At 38.9% G+C, this 26,651-nt stretch overlaps 1 protein-coding gene across 1 annotated transcript in view; it reads right to left on the bottom strand.

The window, feature by feature from the left end:
• LOC127988199 (NACHT, LRR and PYD domains-containing protein 12-like) overlaps window positions 1-26,651 on the bottom strand; it is a 72,101-nt gene that overhangs the window by 43,241 nt on the left and 2,209 nt on the right. The window contains 4 exon segments of the mRNA XM_052590818.1: window positions 17,732-17,902; window positions 21,288-23,103; window positions 23,185-23,380; window positions 23,551-23,638. Of these exon segments, the coding sequence (XP_052446778.1) occupies window positions 17,732-17,902; window positions 21,288-23,103; window positions 23,185-23,380; window positions 23,551-23,638 (2,271 nt within the window).

The following is a 26,651-nucleotide window of genomic DNA, read 5'->3' as shown; positions in this document are numbered from 1 at the left end:
ATTATGTCTCTTATTGAAATATGTTATTTTAAAAAATCGACATCGTTTTTACACTATGGGGGGGTGCCTTCATTTTATGTGCACAGACGTCAAATGGTTGCACTCTGTGAGCTACTGACACTTTTTACTGCAACACAACTCAGAATACCAAGAAAATACTGATATTGCAAAACAAGGCCACCCTTCGAATGTGAACTCTTCCGAACCCTTCGTGATTTGGACTGTTCCAAAACTTTCTGCAGAGTGAGAACAAAGACAGTATGAAGGCTGGATGTGTAGATGTGTTTATAGTCAATATTTCATAGTAAAATAAGTTAGAAGTGGCCCTTTAAAGATTGTGTGGATAAATGTGTGCGTGCAACTAATCGTAACTACTGTACATTTACATAATTCATTGTATGAAAATGCGGACGGAATCGCGGAATCCAGTCATAAAAACGGAATTTACAGTTTAATGCGGAATGTCACAGAATTTGTCAAATTTTGAATTAATTAATCAAAAGCAGGCCATGGACTTACATGAAATCGTGATACGGTCTAATATCTGCAAATATTAACCCGGAAAAGTCTATTTAAATATGAATGCATTGTTCTGCGTGTCTGTGTTAATGAATGGCGCAGAAGCGTGTCTTCATTAAACACACTGAAGCGTGTGTGACGCTCACCCTGATTTAAGTGTCTTTCCTCTCACTAAATAAATACATGAACACATGAGGAACATCTCCAGAACTGCACTGAGAGTGACTTCATAAGCATCTGATCGTTTGATTTGAGTAAAACTAGCTCATATCACATCATAGACTGTAGTATCACATACACAGAACTGTAAAGGTAAACCCATCAAAATAAAAGTATTTGCCAGAAATCTATTACTATTGTTCAGCAGAATGTACATAGCCCACTTCTACTACTATTAAAATGAAACGAACATAATTTTTTAAGGAATAATCACACAACATTTCTTCCATGTTTTTATTTCTAATAGTAAATCCCCTTTGTTTACCAAAAAATAAAGTTTGCTTAATTTTAAATAATTAAAATATAAATTAAATGAATGTTTTATGCCTACACAATAACTGATGGTGACTGACAAGGACTTAGTTTTCATATTTGAGGGAGGACTGTATCATCACCATCATCAAATAAAACCTTCAAAATCCACATTTAGATGGAGTTTGTTTTAAACCTACTACACTCAAAAAATATTCTGTGGCTTAGTAAATATTTAACTTAATTAACTTAATAAAATCTCTGAAAATCTTACTTGATTGTTTGAATTAAACTTACCAAAATAATTGAGTAAAAATTAAATAAACGCCAATGTCATGTATGTATTTGTGGTTGTATGGAATACTATTTTATAAAGGTTTAGAGGAAAAAAAAAATCATAAATAAAAAGTTAATTTATAAATATTGTTATTTTTAATATTTAATGTTAACTTATTTCTACTCAGTTTTATTTATTAATGTACAGATGCAGTTACTCAGATTTACTACATTTTTTAGAGTGTAGCCTATCCTCCATCTGTTTGCATCTGTAGATTTCTTCTAGATTCACCAATTTAGATTTCTAAATTTCAGGGGGAAAGACTCTTTATGTAAGTCAAAAGAGGCACTGGTATTTTAATCTTTTGATCATCACCAGCTCCTCTCACCTGAGCACAAGCCAAGAAAAACACTGCTGGGAGGGGCTGCTGCTGCCTGCAGGTGTGTGTCTGTGTATCTGATGTGTGCCGATGTGCGCCGCTTCGCGCAAGGGGTGGGGGGTGGGGGTTTGGGGGTCAATGAGCGCTTCAGAACTCCTGACCTGATATTTAGATATACTATTCTTCAATAAATATACTTGTTTGACAGGGAAGCTGTGCGCAAACAGGAATATATATATATATTATTTTTTTCAAAAAAAAAAAAAAAAAAAAGCACCCCAGAAAAAAGGGCACTTTCTCTCCAGGAATAAAAAGGGCAGGTGCTCAAGGCCCCTTTGATGTCTATGTGTGCACGTGCCTGCTGTTAGGATAAACATGCCGACGTTAATCAAGATGCTGCGCCCGCTTGAGGAGTTTCTCAGCGCAAATTTCCCTCGGGATCCGGGGCGTTTAGACTCCTTGCGGGGAAAAGTCGATAGTTTTAGTATTTGGTTTAAGCTTATACTTATATACATCACCACATGTAAGCTCTATCAGTATTTTATTTTCAGAGTTGTCTATTCCAACTTGTATTTCGATAAAAACAGCAACAGGTAGTGGCAGTAGCTCAACGAGTGCAACCATTTTGTATCATCAGATACAAATGGCACACCCCCCTAGTCCAAAATATGTATAAAACTGATTTTTTAAAATAATATAAATCTTTAATGGGTTCTCCACTACATGTTTTTAGTAAGAATATAATTTACGTTATATTAAGCTATACAAGTCTTAATACCCAGGGATCCAACATCACAAATTGTCAACCCAAAGGAAAAAAAAAACAAGGTCCAAATTGTCCTTTCTCACGTGTAGGGCCTGATACATTCTGGATAAATTTAAAGTCCATTAAGTCTGAAAGCCCCTTGAACAAAGGCTTCCCAGGACAACAAATATGAATATTAAAAAGACCAACAATTAAGAAATAATCAGATAGTAACAAGATAGAGGATAAAAAGTCAGAGAATTCCTGGATAAAAGCCTGACTGTACTTTGGAAGTTGATAAATGACCACACCCAAAACAGAGTTAAAGAAGTCCAGTTTTAACAAATTGAGTTTCAAAGCTGAAGTAGGTCACAATCGGTAAACAGCTAAATTTAAACTGCTGTTTGCAAACCATACACTCAGACAATAAAGGACATAATTTTACCTTTAGGGGTACAATGGGTTGTCAGTGGGGCTGTACCCTTAAGGTTTTGTACCTTTGACATAGGCTTGGGAACATATATGTACATTTTTCTAGTTTCTAGTAATCCTGGTGACCTTGATTAGCTGGATCAGGTCTGTTGTTTGACTAGGGTTGGAGCTAAACTGTGCAGAAGCCCTCCAGGAATTTAGTTTGAGAGCAATAAGATAGACGGCAATTTTTTTTTATTTTTTTTATCATATATATATATATATATATATACATATATATATATATATATATATATATATATATATATATATACAAAAAATATAAAAGAACAACAAAAATAATAAAGTAGTAAACAAAGAGGTAAAGCAATGGCAGACCACAACACTGGTGGTACTTCCTTACCATCTTGTATCTTTCTGTTTTGTAAATAAACTCGTCGCTTACTCTGCGATCGGGTCCTTCTTTCAAATCCCTGACATCAGCAACAAGTTATTAGTGAGAACTGTTCCTCAAAATTAAGTTTTACCATAAAAAAATATTTTTGTGGTTTATAGCAGAGGTGGGTAGAGTAGCCACGTGAGAACCAGAGGTGTATATGTAACCCCTCTCTCCCGGGGCTCGAACCCGGGTCTTCCGGCATGGGAGGCGGACGCACTAACAAGGAGGCTAAATGGCTACAGCCACTAGCGTCTGTCGCTAGTGCGTCTCTTGAGATCGGGGAGTGAGGTTTACCAGCACTACTCGCTGGCCTCCATACACTCACCCCCCTAAACCTCACTCCCGTACGGGTCATGGCACCAATGTAACCCCTCTCTCCCATGTCCTCTCTGACGCTCCTCGCACTCGCTCCGAGCGGGGCTCGAACCCGGGTCTTCCGGCATGGGAGGCAGACGCACTAACAAGGAGGCTACTAGCGTCTGTCGCTAGTGCGTCTCTTGAGATCGGGGAGTGAGGTTTACCTGCACAGCACTACTCGCTGGCCTCCGTTACATATAGTGTTTCTGTTGTGTTCTCACACAAGTGTTGTTTGATTATGCAATGAGTTAGTGTTCAGTGATGCATTGATTTTGATTGTGCTGAAAGCATTTTTATGGAATGATTTTCCGGACTATTTTCAAATGGAATTGCAAATTGTATTTTCATTTGTGGACGCATAAATTGTTACGTAATCCAAATGCAATTGCAAATCTTGCATTACATTGCATTTTCGCTTTTACGAACGCACAGTGAATGCCAAATTTCAAATGAAAAAGCAAAGTTCATTTGCAAATTAATTTCTCATGTCTTAGGAGATATGAACCTGTCATATTTAAATAGTGATATTAATTACCATATTTGCTTTTTCACTCTCTCTGCACTGCGCACGTAAACTGCCAAAACTCAAATGGAATCGCAATTCCCTTTGCATTTGAATTTCCAACGTCTACACGGAAACCTGTCAATCAAGTGACAGTGGTGGGGCCATTTTATTGGGCGTGTTTGCATTGGGAAGTGATGTCACTCACAGTCGATGGTAATAAACAATTATTAATAGACTATTTTGTGGAATGCACACTCCCGAGTTGAATGCACAAAGTCTGAACTACCGAGGATGCAAGTCCGAAATCAGCGTACTTTGTATTGAGAAACGCATGCAGACCTACGTCACCAGATGTTACTCCCTGTGTCTGTGTTATCCTTATCAAACTTAAGACTTGGAGACAAGGAAGGCTGATATCACACTACCACCTCCTGCTCCTTTCCTTGCTCTACCTGGCGAGCCTCCGATTCCCTGGTCTCGCTGGTTACAGTCCTTTGAGGCTTTCATTTTGGCAGTGGGGCTGACTGACGTGAGTGCAGCCCGCAAAAAAGTGCTGTTACAGCATTGTTTCTGAGCAACAGTACATAGCCAACTTGCAGGGATTGGCCAGCACATGAAGGCCCTGTGATAACTTTGGATATTCATCTCACCTGTCTAGAACACAGAACTGCCCAGCCCAGGGCCAAATATGGTAAATGCAATCATGTTGCTGTCATGTTGCAGTCTGCCGTTCTGCTCCAGCTGTGTCAGACCAAACACCCACTATCATTAACAATGTCTACTCTGAGCCAGTCTAATTTAAAGAATGTCCAGTGCGCCTAAATGGTGCCAGTGTGTCTCTCCTGAATATGCACACATACAGCACTTTTTTCAGAGCACTGCCACTTTTGGCACCCTTCTTCACTCTGTGGCTATGGTGACTCAAAGATTGACTTTGAAGGCTTGGGCTGTTTTACTTCTTTTGCCCATCAAGCCCTCCTGAACCTTTCCATTAAACCAGTCATCCAACCACTCTGACGCATTCCCTTGGCTCTCTGTCATGGTGTCTTGGCTGAGCTTAAGCAGCTGCTGGACGTTGGCATTATTGAACCAGTGGATGCATCACCCTGAGTCTCAAACCTGGTCGTAGCTCAATGCTCAGCTCCACGGCTCAACTGTGTTCTCTAAACTGGATCTCAGACAGGGCTACCTACAAGTGCCTCTCCACCCGGAAAGCAGAAACCTCAAAGCCTTTGTGACAAATGCAGGCGTGTTTTGCTACACATGTATGCCATTCGAACTCAGCTCCGCCCCCAGCTGTTTCCAAAAAATCATGGTGTCGGTGTTGGCTGGTATACCGGGGTGGCCATTTACCTGGATGATGTGGTTATCCCTGGGCCCACCCCTGAGAGTCACAATGAATGCCTCTGCAGATTCTTTTCAGCCCTAGCTAAACACAAACTAACCCTCAATGTGGAAAAATGTGTTTTCTCTGCACCGGCTATTGAAATAGTCTGAGAGCCAAAATATGTGGGATTTTGGCTCTCAGCAGATGGCGTTACACCACTTCAATCAAATGTAGTCACCATATTGGCAATTCCCGAACCCAACTCAGCTGCGCAGGTCGCCTCCTTTTTGGGTAAGACGGGCTACTACCTGAAGTTACTCCCACATTATTCTGCTACCACTGCCCCACTGCGGTGACTGCTGCATAAGGATGAGCCATGGGTGTGGTCACAGGCATGCTTGATGCTGTGCGTGTGCTCAAGGTGCAGCTCACCACAGCCCCAGTGTTGGCTCACTTGATATCCCCAGCCACACCTGGGTGAACTGCGATGGATCAGCTAAAGCCATAACAGACCCAGCAAGGTGTTGAGAAGCCCATTGCATATGCATCATGGGCCCTCAATCAGATGGTGCAGCGGTACTCAGTGGGGGAATGTGAAGCATTAGCCTGCATCTGGCCCGGCGAGAGGTGGCACTTGTATCTTTATGGCCGCGCTTTCACCCTAAGGACAGATCACCAGGGCCTGACTGCATTACTTTCCACATCGGGGACAGGCCATCAGCCACAGAGGCTACACCGCTGGTCAAACCATCTGCGCAAGTATAACTTTGATTTTAAGTTCACCCCAGGCAGAGACAATGTTGTGGCCGATCTACTGTCCCACTCTGCTCAGCCACAACCCACACCAACACAGACCTGGTGGAACACGACATAGTCCAGATGTTACACAAACCCCTCCAGGCCACCATATCATTTCAAGAATTGAAGGAGGCATCGGAACAGGACCTGGTCCTTTCTCAGCTCCGAGTCTATATTCTGAATGGCTGGCCTCAGAGCCGGCAGCATTTTCCAGAATAAAGCAGGAGCTGTCCTGCTGGAATGACACCTGTGTGGCATGCGGCCTCTGCACAGTCATCCCCAGCTCTCTACGTGGACGTGTCTTGTCAATGGCTCACGAGAACAACCTGGGTATCGTGAAGTTGAAGCAACACTGCAGGGACCAGGTTTGGTGGCCAGGGAGAGATAAAGACATTGAGGCCCTGGTAAAAGACTGTGCTGCCTGTCCATTGAGTGGTAAGACTGATCACCAGGCCCCTCCACCCTTACAACCTCTTGCATGTCCATCGCAGCCTTGGGACCACCTGCAGCTGGACATATGTGGTGAGATACAGGGAGTTCCTCATCATCAACGCTTCCTAGTGGTTGTCTATGACCTGGATTCGAATTGGCCTGAGCTCATTGCCACCGGCTCTGTGACCTCTCATGACATAATTAACTTCCTTGGATATCTGTTTTCCCGCTGGGGCCTTCGAAACACTATCACTACTGACAATGGCCCACAGCTGATCTCAGCCGAGTTCAGAACATACCTCAAAAACAAAGGTATTCATCACATTCGCACGGCATACTATCACCCTCAAGCTAAAGGTGGTTTTGAATGCTTCCATCAGTCACTGAAAAACTGTCTCAGAGCACACTTGTTCCACTAAGCCATGACTTCCCCGGCAAACAAGGCAAACAAGACGGTCACCAGCAAAGCATTACATGACATACAACGGTCTGAAAAAAGACAGAGCACGAGAGAAACTAAAAAAGGGGAGAGCTAATGAGGAAAGAGTGGGAGGGGGAAGACACAACACTGACAGCAGAACACATGAGCTGCCAAAACAAAACCCATGTGCTCAGAGACTAGCCACATAGACAACAAGACAAAAACACTGCAACTCAGACAAGTCATGACAGTTATCACTAAACATTTTTAGAATGTTTTTAGAGAATGTTATCCTAACATTTAAGAGAACATTCTGGGAACAAAAATAAAACTACACACTAAAAACATTGCTAGAACAATGCATGGTAATGCTCTTAGAACATTTTTAGAACAAAAAAGATTCTAGCTTGGTTACAGGCCAACAGTAGAATTTGCAGATTTAGTTGTCTGTAGGTCTTTATGCTCTCCATGTTCTTAAACTTCCCAGGATGAATGAGAAGCCGCTTCAGACAATTCAGTATGTCCAGGGAACTGAACAAATCATTCAAAGTGATTTGCGAACCAATTCAGACTGTTTTGCAAGCTTGTTTGTTCAAGGCTTTGAACAGAATAGACCCAAAGGAGTGATTTATTCGAGAATGGGGCATGGCCAATGATAATGACAAGATAAAAGAGACAGTTCACTTGAAATAAATTATGTGTTCCTTAATTTGCATTGTAAAAACTAAGAAACTTGAGGAATGCCTGCCAGTGTAGCGAAAAAGTACTTTTTCATTCAAATTGTAATCAAGTAGAGTTAAATGTACACATCTTTAAATCTACTTATTTCCATAAATGTATTCAAGTAAATGTAGTGGAGTAAATATACATTGTTTCTACACACCTCCTGTTTATAGCTTTAATGATAATGATTAATACATTCAATACTTCTCCATTGTCTCGAGGTGGATAATGAGTATTGAGATTATGTAACAGTATATGAAGTTGAAGAGCTCTTGGTATGTACTACACACAGATTTTGTAAAAAAGAGCTAAAACAAAACACACTTTTTTGGTTGAGCTTGTCTGTTATCACACAACGTACCTCAGTATCTCCAGTTTACACTTTACACTCTTCAGTCCAATGCAGAGCTGCTTGACTCCTGAATCCTGCAGGTTATTATTGTTCATGTTCAGCTCTTTCAGATTATTATATGATCCAAAAACTGTAGCCAGAGCTGTACAGCTATTGTCTGTTAAGTTGCAATAATTTAGCCTACAAGGGAAATAAATCACATCAAAGAATTAGATGGAATACATGCAAATACATGGTTAATAATATATAACATATAATTTCCACTTTTTACTTTTTCATGAATGGCAATTATGCCATAAGGGTGTTTGGCTGCTTAAAATTATATTAGTCTTTTTCATTAAGTGACACATTAACTTAAACAATAAAACAAACACAGATGCTTAAAATAAATGGGGTATATATTATAAATGGGTAATATAATAAAACAATGTAGAACTTGTGCTAAGTTAGCAGGTCTGGGTTTTAATCCACCCTCACCTAGTTTTTTTTTCCTCATTAAAACCAAATGTGTTCATCAGTGATAGTATATTAAGAGCAGGGACATTGTTTGCATTATATTTTGTGATTTCAACTGAAGAAATAAAGAGCCTCCGCAACAGTTAGCCATAGATGGTAGTGCTTGTCTGTGCATGAGCTGCCAGCAATGATAACAGTGGCAACGAGCACTCAGCATGATTTTAAAAGCAACATTTCAGCATTAGATTACCTATAATTTAACACAAACAAAGGAAATTAATACTCTGCTAGTAAAAAATAGATGTTTCATTTGTAATAGATATATCTGTACTTCGAGATATTTCAAAAACTTTTGACTCAAATGCAATGCACGTATCTGATTCATATCAGATTTATTTCCATACATGAATGAAGCAATCTCTGACATCGTAAACTGTCATTTTTTTAGACTGATTTTGGTACACCACAGTTTTAAGATGAAATACTTTGAGTCCTGGTGTTGACTGATTTTGACTGAATTTGTACATGGTTTGCATTTAAGCAGACAGAAATAGGTTTGGAAAAGATCAACAGCAGTTCAGACTATGAAAAGACAATGCATAAAAGCCAAGCGGATGTGGCGGAAGACGAAACTTGAAATTCACTGTAGCATCTATAAAGACAGTCTTCATGCTTTTAATGTAAAACTAGCCACAGCTAGACATAATTTCTTCTCAAACCTTATAAACAGTAACTTAAATAACACTTGCACTCTTTTTGTCACTGTTGAGAGACTGACAAACCCCCCCAAGTCAGATTCCCAGTGAAATGCTTTCAGACAGCAAATGCAATGAGTTTGCTTCCTTCTTTTCTGAGAAGATCATCAATATCAGGAAGGCAATAATGTAGAGGTCAGACAGATTCGGCCACAATATCAAAAAGATACTATGTCTATTTTTGAAACAATTGATAGCAAAATTCTGGAAGACATAGTGCAGCAACTAAAATCATCAACCTGCTGTCTTGACACACTTTCCAGATCTTTTTTCAAAAGTGTGCTTAACTGCTTAGAAGCAGATCTTTTGTGGTGAATGCCTCACCTTTCAGGGACATTTCCAAACTCCCTAAAAACTGCAGTTGTTAAGCCTCTCCTGAAAAAGAGCAATCTTGATGACACCATTTTGAGCAATTTTAGACCAACATCTAATCTTCCTTTTATAGGCAAAACTATAGAAAAGGTAATTTTTAATCAGCTGAACAAATACTTAAATGGATACCTGGACATTTTTCAATCTGGTTTTCGACCGCATCATAGCACAGAGACAGCACTCATTAAGATAACAAGTGATATTCACTTAAATTGTAACAAAATCGGTGCTGGTATTGCTAGATCTCAGTGCTGCGCTTGACACTGTCGATCATGACATACTACTAGAGAGACTGGAAAACTGGGTCGGGCTTTCTGGGATGGTACTCAACTGGTTCAGGTCATACTTAGAAGGGAGAGGCTATTATGTTAGTCTAGGAGAGCATACTGTAAGTCTAAGTGGACGTCCATGACATGTGGAGTCCCACAAGGCTCAGTTATTGCGCCGCTCTTGTTTAGCCTGTATATGCTTCCACTAAGTCAAATAATGAGAAAGAACTAAATTGCCTATCACAACTATGCTGATGATACCCAGATTTACCTAGCCTTATCTCCAAATGACTATAGCTTCATTGACTCCCTCTGCCACTGCATTGATGAAATTAATAGTTGGATGAACTTTCTTCAGTTAAATAAGGAAAAAACTGAAGTCATTGCATTTGGAAACAAAGATGAAGTTTTCAAGGTGAATGCATAGGGGTCAAACAACTAAAAATCAAGTCAGGAATCTTGGTGTGATTCTGGAGACAGACCTTAGTTTCAGTAGTCATGTCAAAGCAGTAACTAAATCAGCATACTATCATTTAAAAAACACTGCAAGAATTAAATGTTTTGTTTCCAGTCAAGACTTGGAGAAACTAGTTCATGCCTTTATCGCCAGCAGGTTGGACTATTGTAATGGGCTCCTCACCGGCCTTCCCAAAAAGACCATTAGAAAGCTGCAGCTCATCCAGAATGTTGCTGCCAGGATTCTGACTAGAACCAGAAAATCTGAGCATATCACACCAGTCCTCAGGTCCTTACACTGGCTTCCAGTTACATTTAGGATTGTAACTTTTACTCGTATATAACTCACTAAATGACCTAGGACCAAAATATATTGCAGATATGTTCACTGAATATAAACCTAACAGAGCACTCAGATCACTAGGATAGAGTACATTAGAAAAACCAAAGGTTCACACAAAACGAGGGGAGTCCGCCTTTAGTTACTATGCTGCCCGCAGCTGGAATCAGCTTCCAGAAGAGATCAGATGTGCTAAAACACTAGTCACATTTAAAACTAGACTCAAAACCCATCTGTTTAGCTCTGCATTTATTGAATGAGCCCTGTGCAATGTCCGAACTGATTGCACTATATTTTCAGTTTTTTTATGTAAAATAATTTTTTAAGTTCATTTTAAGTAAATGTTTAATCATTTTAAAAGCTTTAAAATTGCTTGTTTTATTTTTGTTATTATTTTTCTTCATGATTATTTTACTTTCTTTTATGTAAAGCACTTTGAATTACCATTGTGTATGAAATGTGCTATATAAATAAACTTGCCTTGCCTAAGCATATTAAAAACACCAGACAGACATAAGCAACATTAAAATTGTTGATTCATTCTTATATTGTAAGGAAGATGGCAAAAATCTGAAAGTACACAACTCAACATGGTGGTATGGGGTAGCTTTGTTGTGCTGTAGCTTACTACACAAGTAATTTAGATTTCAGACTCTGAATTGAATTAATTTAATTCAGCAGAAATTTAAAACAAATAAATTTTTAAAAAGTAAAAAAAAAAGTAAAAAAAATGGACATATGAGCATGGAACCTGTGGGAATGAGTAAAATTATGTGCAATACCTGTAATCCCACACCAGAATTTAAGCCCTGATTATTTAACCTTCTTAAGACATTAAAGAAGTATCACACATCCAAAATTCTAGAACTTTACTATTATAAAACAGTTCTATACGTTGAAATGAAGGAAATATAAGAATATGGCCACATACACACTGCAGCTAAATTCGGTTGTCACTTCACGTTTTACTCCTTAATTGTGTTCTGCACACATAATTCACTAAAATACAGGTAGTGACAACTGCATTTACAGACATTCTATGCAGTGTGTATGGAACTAAACTGAACATCTAGTTGTTAATGACCTTTTTTTTTTTTCTTTTTTACATGCATCAGAAATGTGTCTTCGTCTGTATGTGAGATGCAAGAAAATAACAGTAAAAGAAGTTTTAACCTTAGCACATTTTGACACCGGACTAGTTGCGCTCACAAGCCCTGTAGTAGTGTCAGTGTTGCCAGATCTTCATAGTAAAAAAAAAAACAAGGACAACCATAAAAAAACACTTAAACACCCAAATGCTTTATTTTTTATAATACCAAAAAATTTAACAACAAATCACATTTCTCACATCCGCAACAGACCAACCATTTTATGAACTCCATAAAGTGCATGGATTTCTGAGCGCTTGTAAATATGAAGACATGGCAACACTGCAAAAGCACTCTCTAAAGCAGCCTCCCGGAGCAGAATCAAAATGCAGTGCATCTATCAGCAATATTTTAGTTAAAATCTACAGAAAATAAAAAAAAATGTCAGATACCAAACAGATAAATATTTTTTACATCTGCAAGATGACAAAATGTTGCTATACTTACAAATGCAGGAGTGACTGCTGTTCCGTACACACATGGAACAATAATTTACAGGACTCACTCCTGCATTTAAATTTGATTGTCACTCCTGAAACTTACAGTGTGTACATGGCCAATATCACATACTTGGGCCAGACTGTCATCTGGTTAATTAACAAATATAACATGACCTTCTCACTATTTTAATACAGCTGATTTCATGTCTGTGGCTTATTTTGAAATTGTTAAATGCTTTTATTACCTGATAGCCTTTAAATTACAGAGCCCATCCTGAAGAACATCAGTGAGCTTCTCCACTCCTGAAGGTCCAGGATCATTTCCTGCGAGATCCAGCTCTATCAGGTGTGAAGGGTTTGATCTCAGAGCTGAAGCCAGAGCTTTGTAACCTTCTTCAGTGATACTGCAGTCTGAAAGTCTAGAACAAAAATGAAAATATAACATTCATCTGAAAAATCGGTTAATCAGCTGTAAAAGTAATTTTTATACTAAACTGTCCATAACATACAACTGACTCCACCTCAGAATTGTAAAATGTCTTTCACAAATGAATTTATGCAAGGAGGTTAGGGACCAAGTGGTCTAAAATTACTTTAAAGTGGTACAAAACTAGTGTTTATTTGAGACTATTTGCAAAGTTGAAAGCAGCACTGCAATTATAATCCTGTATAATCTTAAAATAAGTAATAACTTCCATATCTTTTTCTGTGGCAATCTCCAAGTATACCAATTCCTACTTTTTAATCAATTATTGTGTTAATTTTCATCAGTTTGGCATGCATACATTAGTCTGCATTCCTTCAGGGAAGTCTATCTAAAATATATAAGCTTATTGGTTACCAAACAAAATTCAAGAGTGCATGTACTGCATCGAATCAGTCATCATGACGTTACTAAACACACACATAGAAACTAGGAATCAGCAAACAGACATGATGATTCATGGGTTAATGGGTTTTTAGCACTTTAAGGGATCAGATTTTGAATGTAACAATGTATATTCAAGTGATTTAAATGCTAGATTGGCCTAAACATACTGTAGGTTACACAGAGGGAGAATGACTCAACTCTCAAAATGTGAATAAATGTGAATCTCATTTGTAAGTCGCTTTGGATAAAAGCGTCTTCTAAATGATAAAATGTTAATGTAAATGTGAATTACACCTTTGGCGTGAGAAGAAATTAAGGAACTAAAAGTTTTCACCATTTTCATGTTCAGGCTAAAATCATGAGCCACTGAGCACGGCCCGTCTCCCAACACTAAGACGTGCATTTGACTGTGTGCGCAGATCGATCAGTGTGTGACATCGAAATACAGTGAAAGCTGTAGAGAGCAGAAACCTCCTTACTTTTGAATCATGCTTGTGGTACTTTTTCATATACTAATTGTTCTTCACAACACTGCTTCAGGTTGAAAACACCTAATAACTACAGTGCAGTGGTTTGCCCATTCAATCATGAGTTAGTCATTACCATTAGTTACTACAGCCTACAGGTTTCTAGCTTGCTATGCAAAACTGCTTGGTCTCCTTCTTTAAATAAGCTGGTAGAGGAAGACCATTGAGTGAGACAGCAGATTTCCCACCAGTGGGCATTCCCCCAGCGTTTGAGAGCAGAGAATACAGATTTTTTTTTTCTTATATTGTTTATTTGGCAATTCTTTTTAGCTTTCAAATTTGGCACATTTTTCTGTGATGTGATAAACTCAGAATAAACATTTAATATTGACTGTACACAGACTTTAAATGTAGCTACATTCATTAAAGACCAAGATGGCGGCGCGAACACATCGCGAGGCTCAGCGTCTCTCCAGTTTTTGCAATTTTGCAGTATTATTCCTGCTCATCTCGGGTCTGTTCGTACTGAACAGCTTTGCTTTAACATCATACACCCGACAGGAGCTTTTGGATATCGGTGAGGACTTTACCAGCAGTTTTATCACCAATCTTCGACTCATCCCTGAGATCGCTAGAACAACCGAGGCTTCGCACTCTACCCGGCCGGGCGGAAGTGCTCGCAGGCGGCGTCGAGATCGTAAACAAAGGCGGGGGAAGCGCGGAGGTCTAAGAGCCAAGCTAAAGCTAACACCGCTCCGGCTCTCTTTACCCAGCATTTTCCTCGCTAATGTGCGGTCACTGGTGAACAAAATGGATGAGTTACGACTCCGCATCACCCACAGTAAGAGACTTATGGACTGCAATGTCATGGTTTTCACGGAAACATGGCTACACAGCGACGTACCCAACAATGCTATTGAGCTAGCAGGACGCTACACGCTCCGGGCAGATAGAACGGCAGATGACTCCGGCAAGACAAGAGGTGGTGGATTGTGCATTTATGTCAACAAAGCTTGGTGTACGAACACTGTCATTGTTGGGAGACACTGCTCAGCTAACCTAGAGTTTCTCATGGTTAAATGTAGACCTTTTTATCTGCCACGGGAGTTCACTTCCACCATAATAACCGCAGTCTATATTGCACCGGATGCTAATGCCAAGCTTGCTTTGAACGAACTTCATGCAGCCATTAGTAAACAACAGACTGCTCACCCAGAGGCTGCTTTTATTGTCGCGGGTGATTTTAATCACTGCAAATTAAAAACAGTACTCCCCAAATTTCACCAGCATGTTTCCTGCCACACCAGAGGAGACAAAACTTTGGATCATGTTTATACAAACATCAATGGAGCTTACATCGCGAGCCCCCTCCCCCACCTCGGACAGTCTGATCACCTTTCTTTGTTTCTCACCCCTAAGTATTCACCCCTCATCAACCGTGTGAAGCCATCAGTGAGGACCATCAAAGTGTGGCCAACTGGAGCAGACTTTTTACTTCAAGACAGGTTTCAACACACTGACTGGAGTATGTTTGCTTCACAGGCTGCCTGTGGCTCTCACACGGACATTGATATCTACACCTCCTCTGTACTGGATCACATCAACTCCACCATTGACAGTGTAACAACAGAAAAACAGATAACAACATACCCTAATCAGAAGCCATGGATGAACAAGGAGGTGCGACTTCTGCTGAAAGCCCGCAACACCGCTTTCAGGTCAGATGACGCTCAGGCCTACAGTAAATCCAGGGCTAACCTGAAAAGGGGCATCAAAAAGGCCAAGTACTGCTACAAGCTGAAGGTAGAGGAACACTTTTCCAACTCTGACCCCCGACGCATGTGGCAGGGCATCCAGATCATCAGTGACTACAAGTCAAGCAACTCCACACAAACAGTCACGGACGTCTCCTTCCTTAACGAGCTAAATGACTTTTATGCTCGCTTCAACAGCGACAGCAAGGAGATGGCCACCAAAATCTCACCCTCAGCAGACCACCAACCCCTTAAACTCACCCCCTCAGATGTCCACACTGCACTGAGCCGGATCAACGCACGCAAGGCTGCTGGCCCGGATGGCATTCCTGGACGTGTGCTTAGGGCATGTGCAGAGCAGCTTGCAGGGGTCTTCACAGACATTTTCAACCTGTCCCTCACCCAAGCAACTGTGCCAACATGTTTTAAGTCCACATCCATTGTGCCAGTACCGAAACACTCCTCCCCAACGTGCCTGAATGACTATCGCCCCGTAGCACTCACACCCATCATTATGAAGTGCTTCGAGCGACTGGTCCTATCACACCTCAAAGACTGCCTCCCACCCACACTGGACCCACACCAATTTGCCTACCGCAGAAATAGGAGCACAGAGGATGCAGTATGCACAGTGCTGCACTCTGCACTCACACACCTGGACAATAACAACACGTATGTTAGGATGTTGTTTGTTGACTTCAGTTCAGCATTTAACACCGTCATTCCCTCCAAGCTGACCACAAAACTTGGAGACCTGGACATCAACACCTCCCTCTGCAACTGGATTATGGACTTTCTGACCAACAGGCCTCAGCATGTTCGGTCAGGCCACAACCACTCCACCACCATCACACTTAACACTGGCGTACCACAGGGCTGTGTGCTGAGCCCATTCCTCTACTCCCTTTACACCCACGACTGCAAGCCTGTGCATGGATCCAACTCCATCATTAAGTTTGCAGATGACACCACGGTGATTGGCCTCATCAGTGACAACGATGAGACTGCCTACAGGGAGGAGGTACAACACCTGGCCACATGGTGCGCTGACAATAACCTGCTCCTTAACACCAATAAGACAAAGGAGCTCATTGTGGACTTCAGGAAGAAGAATGGAAACACGCATGACCCCATCCACATTAACGGGCTGGCTGTTGAACGTGTCTCCAGCTTCAAGTTCCTGGGAACCACCATCTCGGAGGAACTGTCCTGGGCCACAAACACCTCCAGCCTGGTCAAGAAGGCTCACCAGCGCCTTTTCTTCCTCAGGACACTGAAGAAGAACCAGCTCTCTTCATCCATCCTGGTGAACTTCTACCGGTGTGCGATCGAGAGCATCCTGACCAGTTGCATCACAGTCTGGTATGGGAGCTGCTCAGTGGCTGACCGCAAGGCACTGCAGAGGGTGGTGAAAACTGCCCAGCGCATCACAGGGACACCACTTCCTGCTCTTGAGGACATCCAGAGGAAACGCTGTCTACGTCGAGCTCGCAGCATTCTGAAGGACTCCTCTCACCCTGACCACGGACTGTTTAACCTTCTTCCCTCCGGGAGGCGTTTCAGGAGCCTCCGAACAAGGACCACAAGATTCAGGAACAGCTTTTTCCCTAAAGCTGTCTCCTTGCTGAACTCTGCCCTCTGACACCCCTCAACACCCCCCACACCACACACATAGACTCCTCCCCCTCTTCAACACTGTGACTGATTTATTTATTTATTCACAACAAGCAAAAAACAGTAACTTGTTATTACTTGCACTACTGTCTGTTCATCCAGGAACACTGTATAATCCATTTGCACATTGTAACATTTTCTATGCACTTTACTGTCCATTGCAATACTGTAAATTATGTTCATAGTTCTGCCTATAGTGTACATACACTTTACATAGCCCATCTGTATAGTATGTTCATAGTACACCTATCTGTATATCGTGCTTATAGTATTTAATATCTGTAAATTATGTCCATAATACTTACCTGTATAGTTATTGTACATATTATAGACCTTTATTCTGTACTCACTGCTTATTGCACTTCTGGTTAGATGCTAACTGCATTATTGTTGCCTTGTACCTACATGTGCAGTGACAATAAAGTTGAATCTAATCTAATCTACATTCAAACAATACAATCCAATTCATACATGTTGTAAATAACATCTAAAACAAAATCACACCTTCAAAATGGGATGAATTAATTTTATGTCTGTGGTCATGCAACTTACCTCAGTATCTCCAATTTACACTTTACATTCTGTAGTCCGGTACATAGCAGCTTCACGCCTGAATCCTGCAGATAATTATTGTTCATGTTCATCTCTTTCAGATTGTTATCTGATCCAAGAACTGTAGCCAAAGCTGAACAGCTTTTGTCTGTTAAATTACAATCATTTAACCTACAAGATAAATAAACCACATCAGAGAATCAAACTGAATATAAACAATGCATCTGCTAAATACAAATAGATGTATACAAATATATTCTCATCAATTATTTTTAGGTGAACCGTAAATATACTATGAGGTGTGTGAGCCTAACATTACATTACGACTGCTCTTCAAATTTATTTCCAAACTGATTTCCTTTGTTATTTTAATGAGTGAAAGATTTGCTGGATAAAAATATATTTTTTAAGGTTTATACATTGTTATCTAATAAAACATTTTATTAGTGATCTAATACAATAAAAGCAAAGAATATGAAAACAATGTGTTATTATTAGAAGTTTATTAGATCCTGTACCCACTAAATTACTGACAGAGTTGTTACCTGTAGCAGAAGAACTGATTCTCGATATTATTAACTTGTCATTATCTTTAGGTAAAGACCCAAAACCATTCCAGCTGGCCGATATTAAAGGCGCAATATGTAATTTTTCTGCTTTAAAAATAGCAGAAATCACTATATCTATGTTATATATATTTTTAAGTTGTGTACTTATATCATCCCGACAGTTTCCACGAACTTTCAAATCCGGAGAAAATTATAGTTTAATTAGAAGACATGGCACGTTTCTTTATTTCCGTTTTGTCGCCCGTCTATGGCGTCATATAAACTTTGACCCCTCTTAGTTTATCTAACTTCCTGCGGAACCGCCAAATACAAAGGTGAACAGAAACAAAGACGAGACGAAGAAGAAAAATTTGATATGATTTGATAGGGGTCTCATAATTCATATAGACGGTTTCATCAGCGCCTGGACCTAAGTTAACTTCCGGTCTGTGTTGTTTATATCGGTCTGGCTGCAGTGCCTTCTACAAACTCAGTTAAAGGCAAGGTGATGAGTAGACTGAAGTTGGGCTTAGGTGGTTGTGCTGTGGGATGTGTTTCCCATACATTTATTTATTTTTGGAGACTCGCCACAATTTTAAAACTGATCTTTTTTCAAAAAGGCTTCATTGAGTAACGTTAAGTACTGCACGTTTAATAATAATAATTACTTACATTTATATGTTTACATATCAAAGCGAGGCACAGGTGTTTTTATATCGCTGTATTTCTGAAGGAAGACTTGCATGTTATATGCCTGATAGCAGCTTGTGAGCGTAGCTCTGCTTCGTTTACAGCTGTTACTGGGGAAACCTCTATTTCTCGCGCTTTATGTCTATGCTTTAAAACATCTCCTGTTGGCAAATAATGAATTTGCATTTTCATTAAGTCCGCCTGATCCACGCAGCAAACATTTAGTTTGTTATCAAAAAATATCTACTCTAGAGGGACTTGGCTGTTGTTATTGATTCTATTTGGAAGTCTACCGGAAGTTAAGTCCACAAAAGCGCTCATGTGCAGTAACAATTGTTTATGTTGTTGCCGTTGAAACCGTCTATATCTCTCCGTTCGAAAAGACGTGATTGTCAAAATACTAAGTTAGAATGAGTGAGGAATGATAGGGAGCGACAGAGCGCGTGTTCCAATGAACAACAACTCCCATGAGCCTTACACTCTTTCCCGACATCATCAAAGTACATCTTATGTTATTATTTTGATTGAGTGACCCCTGGTGGCCAAAAATTCCATACTGCACGTTTAAGCCTCTTATAAAGAAACCACAACTAGATCCTAGTGAACTGGCAAATTACAAACCCTTTTAAAACCTTCCTTTTATGTCTAAAATTTTTGAAAATGTTGTCTGCTCAATTGTGCTCCTACCTTCAAAAACAATATCTATGAAGTAGTTCAGTCGGGTTTCAGGCCCCACCATAGGACAGAAACTGCACTTCTTAAAATTACAAATGACTTGCTTCTTGCATCAGACCAAGACTGCATCTAATTGCTATTTTTACTTGATCTTAGTGCTGCATTCGACACCATAGATCACAACCTACTCATAGATCGATTACAAAATTATACAGGTATTCAAGGGCAGGCTTTAAAATGGTTTAGATCCTAACTGTCTGATCACTACCACTTTGTTTATTTAAATGTGGAGTCATCACCAGTAAAATATGGAATGCCACAAGGTTCTGTCTTAGGTCCTATGATATTTTCAATATACATGTTGCCCCTTGGTAATATTATTTGAAAATATGGGATTTGTTTCCAATGTCATGCTAATGATACTCAACTATGTATCTCAACGAGACCAGATGAAATGGACCAAAAAACAGTACACAGAATCTCGTAGATTCTGATTGTCAAAATGCCTGTTTTGGTAAGTATCCTACAACAGACATAGCCAGCTGAACGTAGGCCACTGTATCAGTGCATTCTCTTAAAGTGAAACAGTAGGCCTACATTATTGGCTTAGGCCTGTAATTGACTGATTATTGTGTTTATATACGAGTAATAAGCCTGTGGAAATACTTAATGTTATATTACTGTTGAAAATTTGGAATTATAGTTGATAGTTTGTATAGTTATATACTATTTGTATAGTTAAATAATTTGCTAGTGACTAACAGGCAACAAGAATGTCAGAGTAGAACTTACATTGTGGCTTTTTAAAGAATGTTTTGCAAGTGGTAGATCTTGGTTTACATTTGGACTTTGGATGTGATCTTAGGCTCGAAAAGGTTGGTGACCACTGCTCTATATCCTTGAGCCCCAGAAAGCCAAACGAACATTACTTGACAGTTCAGCACGCTACTGTTTCCACACCCACCCCTCAGTTGAACTGCTGACTAGGTTGTTGTCATGACAGTGCATGCAGGTGCATACCAGACACACTGGGAAGGAACTTTTAGATGCACGCTTTCCAATTCGAAAAATGGAGAAAGAGATTCTGAGGCACCGCCATCATCAATTAAAAAAAGAGAAGGTGTGTCCTGTTTCAAACTGTTTTTTTTTTTCATGCGTCTGCCTTTACTAACATGCGAGTTCACCATCCTTCCTCCTCGTGAACCTCTGGAGTTGTGAGTTTAGACTGTTCCTGTGGTATTGAGCATTTACAATTCATTTTTAATCCTATCATTGTATGTTATAATTTACTGAATTGTAATGAAAAAATAAATAAAATTAAATAGCTTGAGTAAATCATAAGTGGAAGTGCATCTGTCAATTCTGTCATGAGCATACATCAGAAGTTACACGTTTAGGGGAATAGGGCATTTTTAATATACCATGTAAGGTGGTTTGTGATAGAAATGGGTAAACCACTATCAATGAGTCTGCCCATGGCGTGGGGGCACCACCGTGCAAGGCAGTGTCCCACATTGTAAATACCCCTTGTCCCCCCTTGGGCTTATTAGCAGGTGGTCACCCTAAAAGTTGCTTTGCAATGATTTGAATCTTAAAAAGTGCTATACAAATACACTTGAATGAATAAGTTGTAAATGTCTTACAGAGCTCTTTTGCAGGTTCTGATGACTGCTGATAATCTAATGAGACACTCATCTGATTTCTTGAATTTCTGAAGCTCAAACTCCTCCATCTCTGCCTCTGATGTCAACAAAACAAAGGCCAAAGCAGACCACTGACCAGGAGAAAGTTCAGCAGGTGAGAGACTTCCTTTACTGAGGTGGGTCTGAATCTCTTTCACCAGAGTTTGGTCGTTCAGTTCATTTAGACAGTAGAACAGATTGATGGATCTCTCTGAAGACAGATTAGCTTCAAATTTCTGCTTGATGTACTGAATTATTTCATTGCTCTGGTCATTTTCATCTCTCTGTGTCAACAAACCTCGTAAGAGTGGCCGATTAGACTTGAGTGACAGACCGAGAAGGAATCGAAGGAAAAGATCCAGGTGTCCAGTTTCACTTTCGAGTGCCTTGTCCACTGCAGTCTTGAGCAAATCAATCATGGCTTCATTTTTGTTTTGTTGTTTTTTAGATTCATGATCAAACACATTTTTCTTGTTGATGTCTAGAAATAGATGTGCATAAAGGGCTGCAATAAACTCTTGAATACTCAAGTGAACAAAGCAGTACATGGTACCAAGAATGATCCCTGTTTCCTGCTTAAAGATCTGGGTGCACATGCCTGAATACACTGATGCCTTATATACGTCAATACCACTGGCTTCCAAATCTGTGTCATAGAAGATCACATTGTTTCTTTCCAGCTGATGAAATGCCAGTCTCCCCAGTGATATTATGGTATCTTTATCCCAGGAAACATCTGGTGTGTAATCTCCATCATATTTTCGTCTGCTCTGCTGGATCTGAAAGCGGAGAAAGTGTGTGTACATTTGTGTCAGAGTCTTGGGAATGTCTTCAGTATTTGATTCCTGCAGTGTTTTGGAGGCATCATCAACCTGATTATTTTTTATATCCTTGTCCTTCAAGATATTCTGGAGAACAGTGGCTGAAATCCAGCAGAAGACTGGGATGTGGCACATGATAAAAAGACTCTTTGATTTTTTAACATGATCAATGATTTCTTTGGCCTGATTCTCATTTGTAAATCTTTTTTTAAAGTACTCTTCCTTTTGTGCATCATTGAATCCTCGTATCTCTGTCACCCGGTCGATACAGTCAGGAGGAATCTTACTGGCAGCTGCTGGTCTGGTGGTGATCCAGATGAGAGCAGAAGGAAGCAGATTTCCCTTGATGAGGTTTGTCAGGAGAACATCCAGAGATGCTGGTGATGACACATCAGACCATGTTTCATTACCATCAAAGTTTAGAGGAAAACGAAATTCGTCCAATCCATCAAGAATGAACAGAGCTTTGAAATTATTCCTTCTTTTAAGGTTCAGTCCATTTGTCTCTGGAAAAAACTGACTTATAAGGTTCATCAAACTTTGTTTTTCAGCATTTAGGTTAATTTCTCTGAATGGAAGAGGAAATATGAAGCTGATTTCTTGATTTTCTTTTCCTTCAGCCCAATCCAGAACAAACTTTTGCACAGATACTGATTTCCCGATGCCTGCAACTCCTTTTGTCAACACAGTTCTAATCTGCTTTTCTTGTTCATGTGCTTCAAACAAATTTCTGCATTCAACCTGTATCTCTTGTGTTTCATGATGTCTGGAAGCAACTTCAATCTGTCTTACTTCATGTTCAGTATTAACCTGTTCACTACAACCCTGAGTGATATAGAGATCTGTGTACATGTTATTCAGAAGTGTAGAATCGCCATGCTTTGTATTTCCTTCAAACACACATTGATACTTCCTCTTCAGGCTTGATTTTAGCTGATGAATGTAGAAAAGTTCATCTAAACAGATAAAAAAATAGAGACATTTTGTCCTACCTTTCTCTCCTGTGACAATCTGGCAAAAAGTTATGAGTCTCTTACCTTCTAAAGTATCGGCAGATTCAGCTTGATTTATCTCTCTCAAGAAGTATAGTGTAAGATTGAGAGCTGCTTCTTTGATACTGCATTTATTCTCATTAAAGTCCTTCACAGATTTTTCTGTGTCTTCTTTTTGTAATATTTTCTTAAATTTTGCCAGTTCATTTTTCAGAAATAAGATTATTTTGCTCTCAAGCTCCTTCAAAACAAGAAAAAGAGAGATGCAGAACAGCAAAATGCACCGACCTCTTACATGAATACTTTATATATATATATATATATATATATATATATATATATATATATATATATATATATATATATAAAAAATTAGAATATTAAACATTTATGAAAATGTGTTTTGCCTACCTGGAAGATCACCTGGAAGTGTTTTTCATTTACATTATTTGGGTTTATGTGAGTCTGGATTCCTGAGTCTAATGTCTCATACTGGAAGCTGTTAACAAAACAAAGCAAAACTAATGAGATAAAATAACAAAACTAAAGAAACAAAACACTGCATTTCCAGGCAAAATATTAGAAATCTCTTGTAACGTTTTGTTCAGTGGTACAGACATAAATTTAAACAATTTTAATAATTCCCTTTTACGTGTTTTTTTTTTTAATTATTATTGTTATAATTTTTTTTACAGGAATGTGTCCTTAATATGTCCCTAGATTAGCAGGTTTAACCATTGAACTCACTTTGTGTGTCTTTTACAGAAATGTGCAAAAGCATTCTTAAACCACAGCACTAAAGTGTAACTTAAAAAAAAGGTTAATAAAAAAAAATATATATATATTTTAATTATAATATTATAATAATTTATCCATTATTATATTATTATGGAAAAGCTGTGCAATTAAATGCAAACGTGTTCTGTGGAAATAGCATGATACTGTTTCTCCTGTTTTGGTGTTTCCAAAGTATCTGAGTTGTGCACAGTCCTCTTCTGGAAAGGGGGGCAGGGAGCAGCGGACAACGTTTTTGCTTCCACCCAGAAATGGGCATTTATCATGTTATAATAAGCATGTTATAATAAATTATCTGTGGGGTATTTTGAGCTGAAACTTTACAGACATATTCTGGGGACAACTGAGACTTATACTATCACTAGTAAAAAAAAAAAAAAAAAAGAGCAGGTTTCTATAAGGTGTCCTATAAGCAAACAGCAAAGGGCTTTTTGTATAATAGTAAATTCTGAGTTGGCAACAGGTATTTTAACCTGCTGTACAGCAATTGTGCTATTTTACAAGAATTACATAAATATAATGAAATTGATAATTCAAATGTTACGTAATTTAATAATAATTACATAATAAATACAGTGATTGTATCTGATACTTCTTTCAGGTTTTTGCATTGATTGCACTTTTATATATTATTTGTGTGAGTATAGTTAAATGTCTAATTTATATATACGTATGTTTCACTGCCAGTGATTAACTGGAATATCTGCATGCTTTCACACACAACCCGTAAAGGTCCCGTAACAACACGTGACATCAGGGCGTGATGTGTAATGTACGAGTCGAAAACGTTAGGCACATTTTCACTGAAGCTAGCAAACGATCTCGCATCAGCGCGGAAAGTGAGGAACTGACTGATCTCTGCTTCATTACAGTTTGAACATATTTTTTGGTCGCGAACGTTGATCTTCCTTCAAAACAATGTTTTGAACCCGGCAATGTTACTAGGTCCCCGACCCGGGTTCAATGCTGGAATCAATCCCACGACGTGTTTGCTTTCACACAGAGGGTGACCCGGCAATGTTCCGGCTATTTGCCAGGTCCGACGTGCAGTGTGAAAGGGGCTATGGAGTCTTTAACTCTGTGAACCTGATGTGAGCTTCAGTGGAAGGTCAAAGCGGTTGATAGGTTCACTTCATCACTAGATCCCACACACTCCACACAGAACACAAGTCTGTGCTGATGAGTGAAAGGATTTAACACAAGCCACTAGAATCACCTGACTAAGGCATTTATAAATGTTTATCCACTTCAAAACAAATCTGTTACTCTTCTTAAAAATAGTGCTTTAGCATACCTGCATGTTTGTGTTTTTGAACACAGACCAGCTAACAAATTCGCCAATAAATCATATACTGATCATTTACTAATGGTTTGTTCATCATTTGTTCATGATTAACAATTGTTTGAGATAATTATGCAAAATGATTTTGACATAAATACTTCAGTTATTTATAAGTGATAATGTTATAAACTAATAACTTATAAACCATATACTAATGATCAGTTTGATTTATTTCATGATTTCAACTTTAAGACAACTCACAACACATTTGTAAATCGTTAGCATACCACTCATTAATCATTTATGAACATATAGTCATGTTTTGTGAATGATTCGTTCATCATTAACTAATAACTTATAAGTGACTTCTAACTGAATTAATAAAACATTACTAAAATGTTAACTTATTAATCATTTATGAAAGTATAATCATGTTTTGTAAATGATTAGTTAACTAATAATAATATTTATAAATAACTTATAACAGAACGTTATTACAAAGTGTTACCCTGAATTTCTATTTCCATAAGCTGTAAGCTCTAATCATCAATAAATTAGTTTTCACTTTTTGAAATAAATTACAAAACAATTAAATTTTTTCATGATATTCTATTTTTTTAGATGCACCTGTGTGTGTGTGTGTGTGTGTGTGTGTATATATATATATATATATATATATATAGAGAGAGAGAGAGAGAGAGAAATATATATATATATATATGATTAGCGCTAAATCACCATCACCTGCTTTCAGATGAAGCAGCACTTCATAGACAGAGCCGTAGATCACTGACAAGCACTATCGCGTTTATTATCGAAGGCGATTCATCTGGAATAATGAACGCGACATTGCGTAGCTTGACTGGATTACTGCTTATTATTCAGTAGCAGAATAGACCTGTGTAAGGTTCAGGTTCAACAATAGTTACATAATAAGCTTGTTATTACAGAATAATAATCTATATTGTGTTTTATACGAAATTGACAAGTGGTTACATTTGTAGGGAAAACACAGTAGATCATGAGTTCAAAATTAAGTACACATTACATTAATTTCTCTGTTGATCCATTCATTTTTATTCTATCATTATTTCAAACAGATATCATGAAACGAAGGTTCTCGAGGAATTGGATACATTCAACATTAAAGCACTAGGAAGGAAGAGACTTATTAACAAAACAAAAATAATATGTTTTAGATGGAATGGTGTTATGAATGTTATGCAATGTTTTTAGGGATTTTATTTTCATGGCAATACCATGACTTAGGTTCCCTTGAGCAAGGTACTGAACCCCAAAAATGCTCCCCGGGCACCGCAGCATAAATGATGCCCACTGCTCTGGTTGTATGTTCACGGTGTGTGTGTTCACTGCTGTGTGTATGCATTGGATGGGTTAAATGCAGAGCACGGATTCTGAGTATGGGTCACCATAC

The sequence above is a fragment of the Carassius gibelio genome, chromosome B22, assembly GCF_023724105.1.
Source record: "Carassius gibelio isolate Cgi1373 ecotype wild population from Czech Republic chromosome B22, carGib1.2-hapl.c, whole genome shotgun sequence".
NCBI lineage: Eukaryota > Metazoa > Chordata > Actinopteri > Cypriniformes > Cyprinidae > Carassius > Carassius gibelio.
The sequence above is the reverse complement of the archived record's forward strand: the minus strand, read 5'-3'. Positions and strand labels throughout refer to the sequence as shown.